This window comes from Molossus molossus, unplaced genomic scaffold, assembly GCF_014108415.1.
Source record: "Molossus molossus isolate mMolMol1 unplaced genomic scaffold, mMolMol1.p scaffold_m16_p_6, whole genome shotgun sequence".
Taxonomy (NCBI): Eukaryota; Metazoa; Chordata; class Mammalia; order Chiroptera; family Molossidae; genus Molossus; species Molossus molossus.
This window is the reverse complement of record NW_023425399.1, coordinates 2,661,896-2,684,285: the sequence shown is the minus strand read 5'-3', so window position 1 is coordinate 2,684,285 and position 22,390 is coordinate 2,661,896. Positions and strand designations below refer to the sequence as shown.

At 53.5% G+C, this 22,390-nt stretch overlaps 1 protein-coding gene across 1 annotated transcript in view; it reads left to right on the top strand.

Annotated features, from left to right (window-relative positions):
- ZNF831 (zinc finger protein 831) overlaps positions 1-22,390 on the top strand; it is a 79,628-nt gene that overhangs the window by 25,800 nt on the left and 31,438 nt on the right. The window contains exons 4-5 of the mRNA XM_036244649.1: positions 879-1,003; positions 12,334-12,485. Coding sequence (XP_036100542.1) covers positions 879-1,003; positions 12,334-12,485 — 277 coding nt within the window. The remainder of the gene's footprint in view (positions 1-878; positions 1,004-12,333; positions 12,486-22,390) is intronic.

Here is a 22,390-nt window from a genome sequence, read left to right as displayed (position 1 = left end):
CCCCTAGTCCTCCCCGGGTGCTCTGAGGGTCCCCCCTAGTCCTCTCCGGGTGCTCCAAGGGTCCCCCCTAGTCCTCCCTGGGTGCTCTGAGGGTCCCCCCTAGTCCTCCCCGGGTGCTTTGAGGGTCCCCCCTAGTCCTCCCCGAGTGCTCCGAGGGTCCCCCCTAGTCCTCCCCGGGTGCTTTGAGGGTCCCCCCTAGTCCTCCCCGGGTGCTCTGAGGGTTCCCCCCCAGTCCTCCCCGGGTGCTCCGAGGGTCCCCCCTAGTCCTCCCCGGGTGCTCCGAGGGTCCCCCCTAGTCCTCCCCGGGTGCTCTGAGGGTCCCCCCTAGTCCTCCCCGGGTGCTCCGACGATCCTTCCTAGTCCTCCCCGGGTGCTCCGAGGGTCCTCACCTGGTGATTCTAGCCCCCTGTCGGGTGGGGTATCTCTGGATTTCACCTAGGGGTGCTGACGGGGGCTGGGTGCAGAGCCCGGTGGCTGTTCCCCCAGGCGGGTGCAGCCTCTTCAGCTGGAGACTGGTGGGTTAATATAGCAGGCGAGGGGCCCGGGAGGGGCACCGAAGGCCTGGCTCCGCCCCCTCCTCTGAAAGGCAAGGAGGTATTGAGTGTGGGGATCCCTGGGGAGGGGCAGTTGGGGATGGAGGCCATGCTGTCCCCTAGGCCTCCAGTTAACACCGAACATCTGCGCCTTCCTCTGTGGATCCAGCCCAGGCAGGGTTCCAGAAGGTTCCTCCCAGGAATGCTTAGACCATGTGGCGATGCAGCATTTCCGAGCCTCGATTTCCCCAGACAGGCATCCTGTCTGCAGAGAGGGAGCCCTTCTCTGTTGCTCCCACCATGAGGGCTTTGAGCAAATGATGCCAACATGCCTGGTGTTTTCAGCTCTCCTACCCAACAGCCCCAGGGATGACGTCCCGGGACCCGGGGTCCGAGCCAGGATGCAGGAGAGGACCGCCCTGGCGGAGAAAGCCGTTCCGAGGGACCAGCAGGCAGAACACACGGAGAAGGTAGGTGTGTCTGGCAGCTGCTGCCTTTCCGCCGCCCGCCTGGCTGGGAGCCACAGACCGCGGTTTCACGAAACCCCCAGGAAAACCTCAGCCAGGGTCAGAAGGCGTCCCCGTGCCCTGGAGGGAAAGCCGCTGTTTAAGAACCAGGGCCTGGAGTTTCCCGGTCCGGGGACTCACTCAGCGTGTCCCCCGTGCGTCCACCCGCTCAGCCCCACAGGCCGTGTGGTTTTTGCGGGTGCCCTTCGAAGGCCGGGGATCCGGCAACCATTCGAAACAACTGAGTCGGAAACACATCCATCCAGTTTAAGTCCTGAAGAGAGAGCGTGTTAATTATTTACAGCTTTTATTGCTTTTTTAATTATGCAAGCGATGCGTGTCCTTTGCAGAAAAATTAGAAGGTGCAGATGAGCAGAGAGAAGACAATAAAACATCCCGGTAATCTCTCCGCCAGAGACCATCAGCGCTGACATTTAGGTGTGCGCCCTTCCAGACTTTTCTCCGCCATGTGCGCATGCACATAACATACCAACAGGGTGGGGGTTTTAATATCCTTCTTTGATTGTCTTGCTCCTTTGCTCATAACCCTTCGGGCTGCCCGCGGCGTACAAGTTATAAAGCAAACTCTTTATCCAGCCTCTGCCGTCTCTAGACCCCCTGTGAACGGTTTTTGTTTTTTGTCCCCTTCCCTGCAACCCGCTCCTCTCCCGCATGGGGTGAGTGCGTGTTGCATCACTGGTCCTCTCCATTCTCTAAGAGGACTTTGATCCCAGCTCCCTGAGACCCTCCGGCCTTCCCGCTGCATCCCGGCCCCCAGCAGCCCCTCCTCCCGAATACTCAGCCTCCCCGCCCCTGCCGTCAGTGTTTGTCCGAAGACTAGATATGCTTCAGGCAGCTGTCCCCACAGCTGCTCCGCCCTCTGTGGCTGGAGGGGACACCCTCTCCGGAGGCCCCTGCCCTGTTCTAATCGTCCATCAGGACCGGGCGTCCCGGCGAGCACTGCGGAGGCTGCTCTGTGCCTGGCACCTTGCCTGGCTCTCCACCTTCTCAGGAGGAAACCGAGGCACACAGAGGTCCGGTGACCTCCCCAGGGACCTGGGTTTGAGCCAACATGTCTTAGTCCAGCGCCCGTTTGCCCCAGAGGTCCCCTGCCTGCATGTGCACCCGTCTCCGGGAGTTTTCTTGTGATGCTGAGTGGAATTCAGCGGGTGTGTCGTGGGGCCCGAGAGTCGGCATTTCTAACATCCCTGGTGAGGCTGTTTGCTGACCTGGAGCATCCTGGGGGAGTGATGCTTTGTTCTGCTCCAAATCGTGTTCTGTCATCTCTGACCCAATCTTTTTTCCTTTTTAAAGACGAGGTGGTACATTGGCTCACCCCAATAATCTCATCATCTTACTGTACCCACAAATACACTGCAAAGTCCTTTTTGCCATGGAAGGTAACACAGTCACAGTTTTGGGGATTAGGGGCTGGATGCCATTCTTCTGCCTGCCACCCCACCCATCCATCATCCACCACCCACTCACCATCCATCTATCCATCCATGTGTCCATCAACAGCCATCCATCCATCCATCCATCCATCCATCCATCCATCTGCCATCCATCCATCCATCCATCATCCATCCATCCATCCATCCATCCCCCCTCCATCTATCCATCCATCCATCCATCTATCCATCCATCTATCCACCATCCATCCATCCATCCCCCCTCCATCCGTCCATCCATCTATCTATCCACCATTCATCCATCCATCCATCCACCACCCATTCATCTATCCTCCATCCATCCATCCATCCATCCACAATCCATCCATCTATCCATCTATTCACCATCCATCCATCCATCCATCCACTATCTATCCATCCACCATCCATCCATCCATCCATCCGCCATCCATCCATCCATCCATCCATCCACCTGCACACACATGATTGTATGTAGCATATATATCTCAGCTTATAGATGCATCTACCCACTCACATCTGTGTTTATCATCTGCCAACCTGTGTGTCCTCTCATGAAAGAGCCTACTTTTCATTCACTTCCCATTTAGCTTCAGTCGTCTTAACATCCTACAGAAAACGCATCCCCCCCAGGCCTTAGCTCACAGAGAATAGTGAGGTTCGTGCATCAGAGTATCTGTTCTCTTTTTCACTTGTTTAAAAACAAAATACAGGAAAGCTCAAGAAATATATAACAAGACTCCTGAGTAATGATCCAGAATGAACAAATATTAACATGTTGTCTTATTTGCTTCTGAGCCTTTAAGAAATAAAATACATAAACTGTTACTTTATATATTATATGTTATGCAAACTAAAATAAATAAAACAAAAAAGATAATCGTGGTTTTCTGTATTTGGCACTAATTGTTTCAATCCATGTTTTCCTACTTCGCCAATTGAGGTATCCACTAATAATATATAATAATGTTGATTTCCATCTTTAAAATAGGTATGCAAATATCATACTAATTTATTGTTCTTCAGACTGGCTGTTAGACTCAATATCGTGTTTCTGGCCTTGTTGTTACATACAGATCAGATCCATTACTTTCATGGTTACAGAGTGTTCCATCCCATGAATATAATACATTGTAATTTCTGTTCCCGTATTTGTAGACACTTCCTTTATTAACATTTTTTGGCTTAATTTGCAAGGAGCATGCATACACACACTTCCTTAAGCACAGTGAAATAGGTGTTCTAAGAAGTATACCTAAAAGTGGACTTGCTGGATGATAAGATAACCACATTTTCAACCTTGCAAGTTATAACACAGTCCCTCCGCACAGCGGCCGTGTGGTTCTACATTTCCTCTGCAGGAGCGAGAGGTGGCGCTTGCTCGTATCTCACGAATGGTTATTATTAGAAGATGTATTTGTTTATTTTTACATATATTTTTAATTGATTTTAGAGACAGAGGAAAGAAGAGGGGGAGAGAGAGAAACATCAATGAGAGAGAAATGTCAACACCGATTGGCTGCCTTCTGCACGCCCCCCACCGGGGATCGAGCTTGCAACCTGGGCATGTGCCCTGGCTGGGAATCAAACCAGTGACCTCTTGGTGCATGGGTGATGCTCAATCAGTGAGCCACACCAACAGGGTGATTATTAGAAGATTTTTAAATGCTTTGCCCATACAGACTTTGTAGGATTCTATGCCGATGCTAGATTTGCCTGCCTCCTTTGCCTGTTATATACATTGCAAATGTTTTTTCCAAGTCAGATGTGTGTCTGTCTGAGCCCTTTCATTGATATTTCACCACCTCACTGCAGATACCTTGCATCTTCATTCTTTTATATGTAGCAGACCTTCCTTCTGGGATTGCTTGCTTCTGTCTAAACATATTCTTGAGAATTTCCTTTAGAAAAGAAAAATCTCATTTTTTAAAACCAGTCTGAAAATACAGTTATTTCCAAAGTATCCTTGTTGGGGGGAAATATTTCTGCTGGGTATCCAGTCCTAGGTTGGCCTCTTCTCCAGCATGTGAAGCTGTCATCGCGTTGTCTTTGGGCTTCTCTACTTGTGGTGGGAAAGTCAGCTGTTAGTCTTATCTGTCCTCTGAAGGTCTTTTATCTCTGGCTGCTTCTCAGACCTCCTTTTAACCTTTGGTGTTCCACACTTACTTTGATGTAGAGAGGTATGTGTTACTTTTACTTTGATGTAGAGAGGTAGTGTTACTTTTACTTTGATGTAGAGAGGTAGTGTTACTTTTACTTTGATGTAGAGAGGTAGTGTTACTTTTACTTTGATGTAGAGAGGTAGTGTTACTTTTACTTTGATGTAGAGAGGTATGTGTTACTTTTACTTTGATGTAGAGAGGTATGTGTTACTTTACTTTGATGTAGAGAGGTATGTGTTACTTTTACTTTGTGTAGAGAGGTAGGTGTTACTTTTACTTTGATGTAGAGAGGTATGTGTACTTTTACTTTGAGTAGAGAGGTAGTGTTACTTTTACTTTGATGTAGAGAGGGTATGTGTTTACTTTTACTTTGATGTAGAGAGGTATGTTACTTTTACTTTGATGTAGAGAGGTATGTGTTACTTTTACTTTGATGTAGAGAGGTAGTGTTACTTTTACTTTGATGTAGAGAGGTAGTGTTACTTTTACTTTGATGTAGAGAGGTATGTGTTACTTTTACTTTGATGTAGAGAGGTATGTGTTACTTTTACTTTGATGTAGAGAGGTAGTGTTACTTTTACTTTGATGTAGAGAGGTTGTGTGTTACTTTTACTTTGATGTAGAGAGTAGTGTTACGTTTACTTGATGTAGAGAGGTAGTGTTACTTTTACTTGATGTAGAGAGGTAGTGTTACTTTTACTTTGATGTAGAGAGGTAGTGTTACTTTTACTTTGATGTAGAAAGGTATGTGTTACTTTTACTTTGATGTAGAGAGGTAGTGTTACTTTTACTTTGATGTAGAGAGGTATGTGTTACTTTTACTTTGATGTAGAAAGGTATGTGTTACTTTTACTTTGATGTAGAGAGGTAGTGTTACTTTTACTTTGATGTAGAGAGGTAGTGTTACTTTTACTTTGATGTAGAGAGGTAGTGTTACTTTTACTTTGATGTAGAGAGGTATGTGTTACTTTTACTTTGATGTAGAGAGGTAGTGTTACTTTTACTTTGATGTAGAGAGGTAGTGTTACTTTTACTTTGATGTAGAGAGGTAGTGTTACTTTTACTTTGATGTAGAGAGGTAGTGTTACTTTTACTTTGATGTAGAGAGGTATGTGTTACTTTTACTTTGATGTAGAGAGGTATGTGTTACTTTTACTTTGATGTAGAGAGGTAGTGTTACTTTTACTTTGATGTAGAGAGGTAGTGTTACTTTTACTTTGATGTAGAGAGGTAGTGTTACTTTTACTTTGATGTAGAGAGGTATGTGTTACTTTTACTTTGATGTAGAGAGGTAGTGTTACTTTTACTTTGATGTAGAGAGGTATGTGTTACTTTTACTTTGATGTAGAGAGGTGGTGTTACTTTTACTTTGATGTAGAGAGGTAGTGTTACTTTTACTTTGATGTAGAGAGGTAGTGTTACTTTTACTTTGATGTAGAGAGGTAGTGTTACTTTTACTTTGATGTAGAGAGGTATGTGTTACTTTTACTTTGATGTAGAGAGGTATGTGTTACTTTTACTTTGATGTAGAGAGGTATTGTTACTTTTATTTCTTCCAGTGGGAATCCATTGGGCTTTTATGATTTATGGATTGATGTCTACTTAGAAAATTCTCAAGCCTCCTTTCTCCGACGTCGCTTCTGCCCTCTCTTTCTGGAACGCTGAGATATCATCGATGTTCTTGGTCTTCCATGCCTCTCGGCCTCTATTTTCAGTAACTTTGTCCCTCTGGCCTATCATCCCGATACTTTGTTCAGATCTATCATTAAAATGTTACTAATTTTCTTAATCCACTGACTTACTGTTTTTTGAATGCTCTGTGGAGGTACATTGACTTTCATTGTCATGCATATTTAAAGTTTTATGTTATTGCAGTTTAATATTATACGGTTTAGTAAGTTTTGACACTGTGCACACCTGTAAAACCAACACCGCCATCAGGATAGTAAGTGTGTCCTCCAAGAGCCCATGTGTCCTTTTGTGATTCTATCCCTGCCCAGTTGGCACCTCCCACCTCCGGGTAACTGCTCGTATGCTCTCTCTCACTATAGTTTAGTTCACTTCTTCTAGAATCTTCTAGAAATAGAGCCATACAGTATGCGCTTTGGGGGTGGGGACTGGCTTTTTGTCCTCACTCAGCATGACTGTTTTGAGGTTCATCACATTGTCGTATATATGAATAGTTCATTCTTTTTCTTGCTAAGTGGGGGGAGGGATACATCACAATTTGGTTACATATTCACTTGTCAGTGGACCTTTGGTTTATTCCAGTTTGGGGCTGTTACAAAGAAAAACGACCGTAGATATTTCTCTACGTGTCTTTCTATGGATATATACTTCCGATTTTCTTGGGTGCATACCTAAGCGTAGAATGGATGGATCTTCTGGTAGACGGATAATTGATTTGTTTGTTTGTTTGTTTAGAAGTTGCAAACTATTTTCCAACGTGGTTGTATCGTTTTTCATTCCTACCAGCTGTGGAGAGGGCACCAGCTTCTCCCCGGCCTCGCCAACACCGAGTGTGGCCGTTCTTTTCCATGTTTACTCATATTTTCCGTCTGCTCAAGCACACTCAGTGTGCACGGGAGCCCTGGAGGCGTGGCCTGGCCGGCTGAGTTTTGTGGCTGGCTCTCATCAACGGGAACTGCTTTCCCGTTTGCTCTCAGAGTTTTGACGGTGATCTGAGATTTTTGGAACTTGGAGACTTGGGTTGGAGGTGGGTTTCTTCAGTGACGATATATTTCGCTTCTGCTAGGGACCTGAGGGCACCCTCTGGTCACTTACTTTAAATAAAATTCTCGGTTTTCGGTTTCGTGTCCCCGTGTAGTGTGAATTCAAACTGCAGACCCAGGGGAAGACTGTCCATTGTTATGCGATCGGCAGAAGAGACTTGTGCCCCCTCCAGCCCGTGAGAAGGTTGGCGTGTGCATGTTCCAGGGCAGGTGACGGGTAGGGTGTGTCATCTCTGATGCACCCTCGTGTTGAGGGTTTGCCCCTCTGCGGTCTCAGCTTGGTGCAGGAGTGGAGGTAGACTCTTCCACAGGGCTCTCGCCTGCGACGGAGTCTGGGCTGGGGTCCTGGGCCCTGCACCCCGCAGACCACGAACACGAAAGACCACACTCACCTCACACCCTCAGAAAGAGAAGGCGTTTACCTTTTCCGGTTTCCGTTTTCACTGGGGCTTTTACTTTGAAGTGTCTCTTACCTTCTAATCAGAACACCAACATCTTTCGGTATGTTAAACGTGTCTATGTTTCTCGCTGCGCTTTGGGTTGTGCTCAGGGCGAGGCTGGCTGCGGCAGGAGCCGATCAGGGAACTGCCGTCGGAACCGGGTCTGGTTTCCGAACCTTGTTCATGATCCTCCTGTCGTCAGGAAGGGGCCATTTCGATGTAGGCAAGAGGCTACCTTTTCCTTCAGAACGATTGCTTTCGGCCTTGTCTATGACATCTTTCCTTTCTCTCAATCATAAAATACAAAAATACATCCCCTTACGTTCTCTCCGTGTGATGGAAGGAACAATGTAGTTTTGTTCACGCAAAGACGATGCACGGGTCAAATCTGGCTCTTCCCGTTTCTGTATCCCCCTGAGAGCCAGGCACGGCCTCCGCCCTTTCAAAGGCTATGTGTATATACGCATCTTCATTCTCACGTGTGCATGAGGAATATGCGTGAGACCCTGCACGTGGCCTGTGGAGTCCGCAATATTTATTATGTTCATTGTCTGGGCCTGTACACGAAGAGCCGGCACATCCTAGATAATCCCCTTCTGCTCACTTGCTCTATTTCATCTCCCCGCTTACTCTGGGAAATTTTTCGGGGCCTCTGTTCTGTCACCCTCTCTTTGTTGTCAACCCCAAACGCCCCACCGCCGTGGAAATGGCTGTTCCGAAGGAACGTCCACGGGTGGAAGGAGGGAGGCTCCATCCTCAGAGTGGAGCTGGGAGAACGCGGCAGGGTCGTGCGGGGACCGGGCCGCCCGGGCGAGCGCTGGACCGGGGGACTGGATTCATCGTGACCGTGGAGCCCGCCGCACGGAGCGCGAGACACTGAGGCTTGTTCTCGGCCGCGCTGCAAAGGACCCGCGAGCCCCCAGTGATGGAGCCCGTCGGGGGAAGGGCCCCCCTGCGCCCCGAGCCACGCCTTCGCCACGGAGGGAGGAGAGGGACGCGGGCACGGTGCCCGTTCTCTTGGCCCACGGCTTTTCCTCCCCGAGCGCGGTCTCTCAGGAGGCCTGCGTCCGAGCACGTGGCTGGACACACTTGACCCGTCTGATGAGGCCGCACTCTTGGTCACAGAGCATGGTTTCTGCAGGAAGGTGGAGGCACCAGCCCGGAGACCTGAGGCCACCAGGAGTGCTCAGCGTGGCCCCAGGTTCCGCTCGGGGGACCTCGAGGGCCCGCCACATGCCCACTGGACTTCTCTTTGCTTGTCGCTCTCCGTGGCGTCCAAGGAGAGTGACAGGGACCCTGTGAACACGTTCTTCCCCGGGATGAGGATGTGCGCGGGGGGCTGCGGACCTAGGAGACCCTCCGGGGGGGCAGGGGCTGAGGGGGAGGTGGTCAGGGCTTTCCGCCTGCATCAGGGCACATGACAACCACCTGCCCTGCTTTGGGGAGCTTCCCACTGGACTCCGCTCAGCACTGGGGTCCCTGAGCTCCGGCCCGTGGCCAGCCCGCTGTCAGTGTCCCCGCTGGAGCTGGCCTGGGCGACAGGCTTTCTCCGGACTGTGTTCCCATGAGGTCTGGGAACCCAAAGGACACGCTGGTCTCGCGTCGGCGCCCCCGCTGCAGCTCTTCACGGGAGGCCCACGGAGAGACCCAGGCGGCCGAGGCCGAGCGTGGGGGCTGCATTTAAAACCTGGACCGTACATGGCGGGTCATGGCTTTTGTTTTTGTTTTTTAACGTAAACCACGATACAGGCCCGTTGAAAGTAGCAAGGCAGACAGAAACCCAGAAATCCAGATCGGACTTCTAAACACAGCCTTGAGCACAAACGAAGCGAGAGAGAGTCTCCGCGGTGCAAAGCCGCGCGTGCGCGGTGCGTATATAGGCGGCGGTGTGCTGGGAAGGGGCCTGTCCCGCACCCCCATGGCTGTCTCGGGGCGTGGGGCGGGGGGAGTCAGAGGGAAGGAGGCAGAACAGGATGTCACTGGAAGCAGAGCCCGAGATGGGGACCCTTGTACGAGGGACTGATGGCGGGAGGGCTCTCAGGAGGCCGGTGAGTGAGGACAGCCGACCTGGGCCAGGGAGGGACCACGTGAAGATACGCTGTTGGGTGTCCGGCTCTGCCTGACCTGGGGGAGCCCTGGACTGGGACATGCTCCATAGCGATTGTCCTGCTCAGAAGCGAAGGGAGTTGGCTGTCAAGGCCTGGGACAGTCAGCCGATGGCTCCGGGCTTTTCCCGGGGCGGGGGGTGAATTCCCCCAGGCCTCCCCGGCCAAGACTGCTCCACCCGCAGGGGCAACGCCCCGGGGGCCGGAGCGTGGGCCGGTGTAACCCGCACTCCTGCAGCCTGGCGAAGGCAGAGGCCTCGGCACCTGTTCAACCGTAAGAGGCCCACGTGGCTGGTGATGGCGCCAAGCCCCCACCTCTCCCTGGCTGCTCATTCCCAGGGGGACACTGCTCCAGGAGGGGCTGCAGGAACACGCTCCAGAATGTTCCAGAATGTTCCGGGAGAACCCAGGAGAGGACGGCACAGGCCCTGCCTGTGCCCAAGCAAAATTTTGCGTCGACGTCCACGCCGAAGACCCTCTTGGGCTCCCCCTGAGGGCAAAGGGCCCAGACTCCAGCCAATGAGATGTGAATTCAGGGGCCGGCCTCTCCGGCAGGCTGAGGGTTTTCAGGGTGAAGTGTCTCACTGCTGCCTTTTGCGACAGAAAACCTCCCTGCGGCTCAAGCTGGGCAGCCCTTAGCGCCTTCGATTCCTCGCAGCCACCCGAGGACTTGGGGGCGGAGGTGACCTGACCACTGGGAAGACCGTTCTCCCCTTGACCCCCACGCCCTCCTTCCTTCTCTGCCCTTTGAACCCCCTGGGCCACGCCCAGCAGGAAACGGGCCTTGACAGGCAGGAACCCACCGCTTCACAGAGCAAGGCCCCAGGGACTACAGCGTCTGCCCAAGGCAGGGAGGCCACCTGCCCTGTGAGTGGACCGGCTCCAAAACCCAGGTGCCAGAGAAGATGAACAGAGGTCTCTTTTCTACTCTTGCTGCCGTCAAAATCGGCCCCGAGAGGCGCCGCATTCGCTCTGCAGAGCTGACCTGAAGTTCTGCCCGCTCCCCAGCGATGGGGACCGGCGGGTGGATGGGGACGGATGCTCCGACGAATGAGGAGGCAACATGGCCCAGTGGGTCGCCTCCCTTCCTGCTGTCCGCGTGGCTCTGAAGAGTGTCGTGGGAATAGGGTTCTGGTGGCTCGACCAGGCAGCTGGACGTGGGGCGAAGGTTCTGTTCATGAGCTGACCACCGATGGTGACCTGCACAAACCCCTGGATCAAGAGTCTAGCTCCCAACTGGCCCCCTGCCGCGAGTCTCAGGGCACCTGGCGCTGCTCTGCACCCCAGTTCTTCCACCTGCAGCCTGGGGGCACTGCACTGGCTCGCCGGTCTGCGTCGACTTGCTCCTTCCCATCAGTAACAAGGGCTGAGCCTGCACCCTAACACGTGCACAGACGTTCATTTACACGTGCTACATGTTTTCTCCGCCAGGGAATCACGTACATTACAAAGGCCACGATAGACAAGAATGTCTAGATGAAAATAACTGTGCATATGCCCTGGCCGGTTTGGCTCAGCAGTTAGAGCGCCGACCCACGACCCAAAGGGTCCTGAGTTTGATTCCTGGTCAAAGACATGCACCTGGGTTGTAGGTCTGATCCCTGGCCCCGGGGTCCTGTGGGAAGCAACCAATCCAGGTGTCGCTCTCACATCGATGCTTCTCTCTCTCTCCCTCTCTCTCTCTCCCTCCTTCTGTCCCTTCCACTCCATCTGAAAAATCAATGGAAAAATATCCTCTGGTAAGAATTAACAAACAAAAACAAACAAAAAAGCAAAGAAAAGAACTATAGGTAGAAGCTCGAGACTTCTGTTTCCCTGCGGTGCCCTCACACCGGGACGGCGGAGCTTGGCTCTGGAGGTTAGCCCAGGTGACGCGGAAGGTGTGTGGGCCCACTCTTCCGAAGGACACCCTTTAGACCCGCGTGAGCCACGTGTGGCTCTATAACTTCACTGAAATGAAATAAACTGTAAGACTCAGTTTCTCAGACACACTAACTACACCCCAGACGCTGGACAGTGTGGTGGGGAGTGGCCACTCTGGTGGGTCTGTGCGGGTCAGAGCGCCTCCGCCACCGCAGACACTCGGTCAGATGGCCCGTGTAGCATGTCAACGCCATGCGGCCCCGCGTGTGGTTACAGCACATGCTGCGCAGCACGGGACGCGCTTCGTAAACACTGTCTCGTTTAGTCCCCACGACAGCTCACGGATTAGGTCTGTTACGTCCCCATGTCACGGAGGAAAAGTGAGGAGAGGCGGGACGAGGAGTCCCTGAGAGCGGGCACACCAGTCAGGGACCAAGCCTCTGGCTGCTCCCAGGCCCCAGGGACGTGAGCTTCCGTCTGAGCGTCACCGCCGTGGGACACTGTATGAGGGAGCTCCGGACACTCGCTGCCCAGACTGGTCACTGTGCGTCTCTGTCCACAGGTGCAGAGGGAGCTTCCAGCAAGGTCGTCTGCAGCTCCGAGGGAGCAGGCGACGCAGGCCACTCCGGGTGCTGAGAAAAGACCGCCGCCCTCCCCCGCTCGAGGGGCTGGACCCACGCAGGACCCTCGGGCAGGCTTCCTCAGACATGGCAGGTAACGCTCTCCGTGGAGGCACCAAGAGGCACCACTGCTGGGGGTGCAGGGTGAGCAGCAGACAGCCACCCTAGCCCTCAGGCGCCCAAAGTCCCGCAGGGGTGCCGAGGATGTCACACAGATGTCCATCGGTGGGACAGTAGGTGTGACCCTAACTTCGTGGGCAGGGTGCTGGGTGGGAATACTGATTGAGGGTCCAGTACGAGAAGACAGATGTCCTCGAGCACTGGCCACGTGCACTGGGCACAGGTCCCCTGCAGACTAGAACTCGGGGTGCGCCGCTCTCCCCTCACCTTGAAGAAAGCCACTCGGTCCTTCCCACGGGCCCGCCGCGAGGCTAGAGCAGGTCGGTGGACGGCCCGAGCCTGTGAAGTGGGCGTGTGAGTAGCTGTTCTGTGCCACGAGCTCGGGGGACGATGCTCACGCGGGAAGCGGGAGAGGCCGGGAGAGGCCCGCTCCTCAAGCTGGGAAACCGGGCGAGCGGGTGGAGACCCCTTCCTGGAACCCGGGCTGTTGTGAGCTGTGTTCACTGGGCACAAAATGCGTAACGTCTCTGGACCTCCATCCCCCCCCCCCCCCCAGCAGTAAGGAGCCGGGTCTCCGCCAGCTTGCAGGGTGCTGGCTGGGGAACGGGGAGACCATCTGTGAAAGGCTGCGGGGTCCCATCTACCATCCCTGTGTGGCTGCAGGGCCGACCCTGGGCTCTATCTGGTGGCTGAGGTTGTGCGCCCTGGGGACACCTCCCCCCCCCCTTTGTGTAGCTCCAGTGCCCCCTCCATGCAGAGGGTGCTTTCCTGCCCCCCTCCAACCCCCACCCCCACCCCCTAAAGCCCTCTCCAGTGGGCAAGGACAAAGGTTCATCTCTCAGTGAGAACTGAAGTCAAGGACGGTGTTTGCTCTGTTGGGCGGCCGGTTACGGAAGGAAACGCGTTGTGTCTGTGGAATCGGCAGGTCCGGATTGTGCGGGAGAGGCTGGGGTGCGGGGGTGGGGGAGGCAGACATGCCATCAGGGAACCCAGCCCTGCCCTTCCTTCATGGTCTAGGTCTTTCCTCCCGAGCCCCATTCCTCGCCTCCTTCTCAGAGAGACGCAGCCAACGGACTGCTCCCTGGGTGCGTTTGGGTGATGCCCCGACCGACCCCGCAGAGCCTGCCGGTTGCCCCACCGGTCAGGGCTGCGTTCCTCCGGGCATCCTCACGGGGTCTGGCTCTGCCCCCGAGCGGGACGGGGACAGCGTGTGCTCCATACCCGGGCTGGGTGGAGTCTCCTCGGTCAGCTTCCTCCTCGGTCCGTCCGTCTGTCTGTATGGCTAGGCTGTGGACGTCGGTCCCGCCTACCCCGCGGCCAGTGGCAGGGTCCAGCGAGCGTGTGTGGCGCGTGCTTTGCAGACTAGAGCAGACGGGGTTGGCTGTTGCTGTCCACTGAGCACAACGAGCTTACGCGGGTGCCGACTGTCGTAGGCCAAACGGGTGGGGGACATGTGGCGACGAGGTCTCTGTTGTTCATCACAGGACGAGTTCAGTGTTAAGGGAGGAGCCCCGGGAGGGTCTTCTTGGGAGAAAGGGGGCTTCTGGAAGTCCGGGTGCAGGGAGGCTAGAGCAGAGGCTTCCTGGCTGGGGAGTGGTGAGCGAAGGCTGGGGGAACGGGGAGTCGGGGGGGGGGCGGACTGAACTCCCGCGGTTTGCTGTGTTCCCGGTCGCGGAGGACCGGGTCTTCCTTGGGTCCCACTGTGCCCTCTGCCCAGGGCGGCTGGAGAGATGGCCCGAGCTGAGTGGCTTAAAACAATGAGAGGCCATTCTCTCGGGGTCCTGGGGCTCGGGGGCCGCGCGTGCCCTCCCAAGACGCTCGGGGAGGAGCCTCCCTGCCTCCCCCAGCTCCTGGTGGCTCCAGGCTTCCTTGGCTTGTGGCCGCATCCCTCTGGTCCCCACTCCTGTCTCCACACGGCCTCTCCCCTGTGCTTCTGGGGGTCGAACCTCCCTCTGTCTTTGTAAGGACACTTGTCACCGGATTCAGCCACCCTAAGTCCGGGATCGTCTTACCTGGAGGTCCTTTGTTTAATGCCACGGCCAAGGCCCTTTACCAAGGTCCCAGTCACAGGTTCCATGGGTCGTGCCCATTATCTCGGACACCTCTTTTTGGGGGCCCACGACTCCACCCCTGCAACCCTTTTACAACTTTCCCCGTCTGCGAACTGACGGAAGTGACGCCCGAGCGTGTTTCTCGGCGGGAAGGGCCGTGTGCGCGTGGACAGCGCGTGGAGAACAGTGCACGTGGTCTGTGCTCTTTCACGCGCAGCATTGCTGGGGAAGTTGTACCTGAACCTCAGGCAAGAGGTGATGAGAAAAGGGAGCCGCTGAGCCACCAGCCGCAGCCCGAGCTCCACCCTGGGGGGCGCTGTCCAGGTGGCTGCAGGCCGGCGGCCCCATCCTGACACTGCGTGTTGGGCTATGGGGCACATGGGCTTCCTTCCGGGAGAAGGCCCCGTGGCAGGCGGCACCGGGCGGGCAGAGCCTCCCGGATGGCTCTGGGGAGTGTCCACGGGCTGAAGTCCAGCTGTACCCGGCTTGCCTGGCCTTGAGCTTTGGGCCTGGGGCTGTGCCACCCCAAAGTGAGGACACCGCTCCTCTGCCTTGCCCCACAGGGGGCGCCCTTCCACACATCCTCCAGGGAAAGTGGGTGCCTCTTCCCTGCGTGCCCTGTGTGCTTATGGGGACCCAGAGCGGCCAGTGGGGAAGCCTCGGGGTGTCATCTCACCGTCCTTCCCCTTCAAAGCTCTCCTCGACCTCGAGTGGCCCGGCCCCCCCACGTGGCTGCGGTGAGATCTGAGGCTGCCCCACGCGGGGAGAAACTCCATTCTGCACGCTTCTCATCCCCGCGTCGGCTCTCGTACCCCAATCCCACGTGCAACAGGGGCCACTGAGTGGTGGTTAAAACTGGACCCAGACAGGAAAACGAGATTCAGAGACAGAGTCTGAGTGTGGAGCTAGGAGAGGAAGGGCCATCCGTAGCCCCCATGCTTCCTGGGACTGCGCCCCCCCACCCCGGTGTCGGTAACAGTGTCACAGTGCCAGCAGGAGTGTGACAAATGTCTCCACTTTCATGTTGATCATTCGAGCAGAGGGTTAGGTCACTGGTGCCCATGTTCAAAGGGCTTCCTCGGCCGACCGGGGAGAACAGAGATGTCCGTCCACAGGGCAGGTGTGCGGCTGGGGGATGTGCCCGGGGCTGGCTCGGGGAATGTTAATCACCCCTGCTCCGTACTGAAGTGTCAGGCACCAGCCAGCCGGGTGGACAGGTCGTGATGGACGCCATCGCTTGGGGGGGTGAGAGAGTACATGCAGCTCAATACCGCCTGGAAATCAAAGGGGTTCGGGGATTGATCGCCAACGCTGGCCAACGCTCGTATTTCACAGCGGAGGAGGGAGTCTCGGAGTGTTGAGTGTTCGGACTTCGAAGGAACAGAAAGGTGGGCTTCTTGGCCCACCGCTTACAAACAACCATCCCGTCTCCTTTGACCTGGTGGGTCCTGGGTGGAGAGATCAGAGCTGGCTTCTGAGTGTGGGAGCTGACCTCACCGTGCGTGTGTATGCGTGCGCGCGCGCGCATGCATGAGTGTGTATACAAGTGTGTATTTTATTTTTGGGGGGTTGGACCTGTTTTCTGTGGCAGGACAATGATAGGGTGATCTGTTGGGGTGACCTGAGAGGCTGTAACATGGGGGAACATAATGAAAGCCAACAAAGACATTGACATTGATCTTTGGGGTGGGGAGGATTTTCCAATAAAAAAAATAGGGAAAACCTTTGGCCCTGGTCCTTCTAGTCCAGCTAGAATCAGTAAAACATTTAAAGAATAAGTGATCAGGAATACTTATGTCCAGGGGCTGAAATAAGATGTTATAACTGATTCTTAGTCCTCTTTATTTTTGGAGAATCTTCCCGTCAATAATTTATGAGGCTGAGAGAGGAGAGAGAGGATGCTATTGAAAAATATTTTTTGAAAGGATGCTTAATTTCCCTCTCTTTTAAACTATTCTGATAGCTCCGAACTGACCATCCGAGCTAGCAGAGGGCGTGGCACAGGGCGTGGCACAGGGCGTGGCAGAGGGCGTGGCAGAGGAGGCACCAGCAAGAAGGCCAGAGGAGCGATGAAGGACTAAGACCTAACTGATAACATTGTATCGTGATTGGAGTAGTCTCTGAGATTCTCCTGAGAACTTCTGTTAAAAATCTAAATTCAGTCGCCCATCCCATCCAAGTTTCCAGCGAGGGGTAGGGGGGAACAGGAAGTTTCTTTTCAGTCGTCAAATAGAGTTGACTTAACAGACACCCCAGGAGAAATGGGGTGTGGATGGGCATGAGGGCTGATGCCCCTCACCCCACGCTTCGGGGCCAGGGCTGAGCTCAGCTGCTTCATTGGTAAGAGAAGTTCTTAGATACCAAACACGGAATGTGCCAAGGAGAGCGAACATCGACCTGAGGCAAAACCTTATAATCCAAATTTTTTTTTTTAATTTTTAGTTTTTTTATTAATTTATTTTTGTTGCAGATGTTTCTCCTCTTTCCCTCACTGACACCCTCCTCCTGATCCCCCCTAGCCCGTCCCCAGCATTGTTGTCTATGTCCATGGTTATGCCTACATGCATATAAGTTCTGTGGTTTACTTCTTCCCTGCCCCCCTAGACCCCCTCTTCTGAGGTTTGTCAGTCTGTACCCTACTTTTATGTCCCTGGGTCTATTTTGTTCATCGGCTTGTTTTGTTCATTATATTCCACAAATAAGTGAGATCATCTGATACTTGTCTTTCTCTGCTTGGCTTGTTTCACTTAGGATAATACTCTCCAGGTCCCTCCATGTCGTCTCAAAGGATTAAGAGATCTTTCTTTCTTACAGCTGCATAGTACTCCATTGTGTACATGTACCACAGCTTTTTATCCACTCGTCTGTTTCCAGATCTTAGCGATTGTAAATAGTGCTGCTATGAGCGTATGGGACACCCCAGAGGTTGGCTCAGGCACAGTGATCATTATGGGATAAGGACCTCCCCTAATCAGTTGCTGATAAATTTGGCCTCTTTCTCTCTCTGTCTCTCTCTCTCTCCTTCTCCTGTGAGCATCCATCCCTGCCCTTCAGGGTAATCTCACAATATAAAGTACAGTGATCTCCAGGAGACCACACATCATGCTGAAGACACAGCATTTCATGAACCTGGTGGACGTGCCCACCGGGCTGATTGGTGCTCATTGGCAGAATCAGACCAGGTGATGAATGAACTAGAGAAAACGGATGAGAATTGCTTTTGATTTCTTTTTTTTTGTTTTCTCAAGATAGATTCTCAAAGTCCTTAATTCTTCAGCACTGACTGTAACACTTTGGTCCCTGTTGTGAATGAATTCACTTTTGGTGGCCTCTCCCCAGTGGCAAAGATTTTGATTCGTAAGGGAACCTGTTTACCCAGTTGACCGGGTACCTCCACCTTTGCACTAGGTCCTGGCACCGTAGCAGGTCCCCAGTAAGCGTTTCTGTTTTTTGTGTTTATTTTTGAATGAACAACTGAATAAGCAGAAGTCAGCCTCTTCCCATGAGCTTCCTCAGAGCTCAGCCGCAGTTGAAGGGATGGCGAAACCCGCGCCCAATTCTTCCCCGAGAATGAAGATGGGGTGGGCAGCGGGCAGGTGTGGTGATGTTCTGGAGATGCGCTGGTACAGAGGAGCCCAGTGGGCACCGGGGTGGGGAGGCCAGCGTAAAAGAGCTTCCTCTCTCTTCGTAGAAGAAACTTTCAGCGCCCCCCACCCCTTGATAAATGGAATTCTGTGGCATTGCCACCTCCAACCTTAAAGATCAGCTATCAAATACCCCCTTGGGCTTACAGATGAAAACTCTGTGAAGACAGATAAAGACTGTGGCTTCAGCCCGAAGATGTGCATTTGACGGGATCAAAGGCCAGCTCTTGGGTGGTCAAAACCACCTGCAGTCACAGTGACCTTCAAACATTCCACATGCAATCCCAAGCGCGGAGCTGGTGTCTACGGCTCAGCAGAAATCCGCACGCACGATGTGTTTGAAGGAAGGAGGAAGACCATCCCTGGAACCGCTTCGAAGAGAAATAGCTCAGCCTCCCACGGAGGAGGGGCGTGGAAATGACCAAGCGTCCTCACATTGCTGCTCGGTGCGCAGCATTCGCTCTGAGCGAGACACCTCTAAAACCGTCGTGGTACTGGTAATGGGCCGGTCGGTTGTGGTGGGGATTAAGTAAGACATTGGAGCTGTCTTCTGGGTAGTGTTGGGGACAGTGTGTTTCCAAAGCCAGGGTTTAGGTGAAATGTGTGATAGGACTCCGCGGGGGTGGTTTCTCATCTCACCTGAACACCTGGCTTTCTGGTGCCCACGTAGGAATGGGGGGGCAGGTCTCCGCTTGGCGGTTACTCCAGGCCGACTTGAGCCAGCTGGTCCGGGTCAGCCAAAGACCACGTTTTCTCGCTGAACGGGAAGTTCACCGCGTCTGGCCATGAAAATGGTCCCTGCTATGTTTGCTTCCCAAGTTAGGGTCCCACCTAAGAAGAGAAGTCTTGTGGGGGCGTGTGCACACGCGTGTGTGTGCGTGTGTGTGCGCGCGCACACGCACATGTGTTCTTGTTCAAGTGTTATTTTTTCATTAGAAGAAGCAATTGAAAAACCCACACATCTGTACAAAGTGGGTGATACATCCACACACCAGAGCAAAAGCCTCTCTTGATTTCCTTTTGTTGTGGTTACACAATTCCTGATGAACTTCTCCTGATGAGGTCACTGCACCGAAATGAATCCTTTTCTGTCTAGCGCGGGGCGCAGGAGGGATGGACACAAGATCATCGAGTTTCGCTTGCGTTTCGAGTGGGAGCTGAAACCCTGTCAGCATCCAGCCCTATTACCGGTCTCCTAATATCTCAGTTATTGACCCTGGGCTGCAAAGAAGGACCTCCTAATTAGATTTGTTCTGTTTTTGTGTTTATAGGCACATCTCTTCCTCTCTAGCCGATGACACATCCGCCTTTATTTAATTTTTTATTATTGAAATACTTTGTGTTGAAAGGACCCGGTCCATGAACCGAGACCCGTCCTGGCCACTCGGTGCCGGGATGCGTGAAAACGTTCCGTCTCCGCAGGGCGCGCCTGCGGGCTGAATGGGGACCGTTGGTGCGGGGGAGGTTAATTATCCGGCGCTGGCCGGGCAGGCTGGGACGCGCCGCCGGAACACAGGCGGAAATTGGAACCCTGGAGAGGAGAGGGCGGCCCTGTGCCCCATGGCACATCCGAAGTCCTGTTGATTGAGGGAGATGTTTATTGAAGGATGAGCATGACGCCGAGGTGACGCTCTGCCGTTCCCTGCAGCCTGCGGGGCTCGGAGCAGGACCCCGGTGAGGTCGGGGCTGCGTCTCCCCGTGAGGTCCCAGAAAACTTTCAGTTCCTGACTCAGAAGGCAGCTTCCGCTCAGGAGGTCTGTGCCCTGCGCGTCCCTCGGACAGACGTGCGGTGAGTGAGTCTCCTTGTCCGAGAAGCCAGCTGCCCAGGGCCGCGGGGACGTCTGCTGGTCCACCGCTGTGACCCCGAGTTCAAGTCACTCCCGCGCCACCACCCACGAGGCCGCCTCTGCCGTCACCAACGCCACCGCTTGCTTGTGTTATCCTTTAGCCTCGCTTACGGGAAGTGTGACTGTGTCCATTTTACTGCATTTGTTTTATTTATTTATTTTTATCCTCACCCGAGGACATTTTTCCATTTTTTGCTCAGATAGAGCGGGAGGGAGAGAGAGGAAGAGAGAGAGAGAGAAACATCGACGTGAAAGGGACACATCGAGTGCTGCCACCCGCACGACCAACCAGGGCCGGGGACAAACTGCAACCGAAGTACATGCCCTTAGCGGGAACCGAACCCGGGTCTCTCTGGACCGCAGGCCGACGCTCCAACCGCTGAGCCAAACCGGCCAGGGCTTGTTTTATTTTTTTACAAAAACCGTACATACATCTATGTTAAAGAGAAACGGTTTATTGCCAGGGAAGACAGAAAGCCAATATCACGCGCCATTAAGAGAACGTTACAAAATAAAAACACGGGAACAGTGTTTTTCGGTAAATGAATCTCGCTAGAATCTGCTGTGGGCAGAAGGTACTGGCCCTCGGCACACTCCCTCTGCCCCAGGACATTGGAAGTGTCGGGAGGGTGAGGGACACAGGGGTGCCCAGGCGAGACTTTCTCCTTTCAGAAGATGGGTTGCTCACTGTGTCATTCAGTGCCACGGACCCCTCAGCTTGCAGATCTCCCCGCTTGGGGCTGAGAACCCCCCTGGGCCCACAGCTCTGTCTGCGGGACCCCTGCGACCTGTGTTGTGCAATCCAGTATTTTATGCCCTTCGGGAACACCTTGACCTTTGCAGATCTAAACTCTACACCCAGCAGAGTCGGATGCAGGGGCCACAAAGTGATATTCTGCAAAGATTCCCCAAGACCTCCCCTTCTCCGCCTCCCTGCGGCGGGGGGAATGGGGACCAGGCCACTGGAAACTGCATTTCTAAGCTTCTGAGCTGTTGGCGAGAGCCTGAGCCCACCATGGCCGTGCTGTCTGGGTGGAGGGGTGGCAAGGGACCGGACATCTGCGGGGCTTTGCAGACCATGGTGCCGACGTGGGCTCATCTTCGCCTGAGGACCATGGGGACCCGTTGAAGGGTCTGAGTGCAGGGGAGCAGGGCAGGGGAACCATTCGTGTAGGCTGAGAAAGGCCACTGCAGATGCAGTGAGCAAGGCCTGGGGTGGATGGAGTGGATTCTGTGGATGCTGGGAGACAGCTGGGAAGGCACCTCCGTGTTTGAGAGGGGCTTGGGAAAGGGACAAAGCGCTAATTCATACACGTGTAACCATGAGCGATACTTCTTTTAACACATTAAAATAGACAGATAAGGTTAATGTTTCTTTGACCACTACCCCCTTCTCAGTACCCATCTTAAATAAAACTCTTCATCCCCAGTGCCCTCGGCAGATCAAACGACAGTTTAAAGTTTGAAATGCATCTGCTAGAACATTATTTCTGCGTGTGTGCTTTTGTTTGCGTGTGCATGCATGTGAGGGTGTGCATGTACATGTGTTGCATGTACATATGTGCATGCATGCAAGTGTTGCATGTGTGCCTGTTTGAGTGTGTACATATGTGTTGCATGTACATGTGCATATGTGTGAGTGCTGCATGTGCGCGTGTGCATATGTGCGAGCGTGTTGTAAGTGTGAGCATGTGTGCGAGTGTGTCAGCGTGCATGCACGTGTGTGAGTGTGTGCATATGTGTGACTGTGTGCATATGTGTGAGTGTTGCATGTGTGCATATGTGAGTGTGTGTGTGTGAGTGTGTGTGTAACATGAGCGGTACCACGCTGCACATTTCACTGTGCACTTTACCTTTTTTTACTCAACCTCATTTCATAGTTTCTCCGTCAATACACACAGACCTACGTCAGCCTTTAACAGGGACAGTCTCCGGGTGGGGATCCTCTGGTGTCTGCAGCTGCTCTCCCAGCACGGGGAGCTGGTCACCTCCAGGATGTCACTGCTGCGTCCTGGTCCTCGGACCACTGTCCGCACCCCACAGCCCAGGCAGAGTGTGTCTCTAGGGGAGACCTGAGGTGAGGAACCTGGGTCTTTGAGTCTCAGGTTGCACATTTTAAAACGGGTATTTCTGCAATGCCTCCCAACGTACATTCTCATCGGTAGCATATTAGAGTATTCTTTCCTGGGTCTTATTACACTTAAAAAAAATCCTGAAGATGGGTAAAAAGTGGTTCTTTTAGTGCCCTTGGACGAGAGGCTCTCTCCACCCGACCCTGCATCCCACTGGGGGTCCACTGCCCAGACAGACCAGCCGAGATAAAAAGTGCCGGATGAT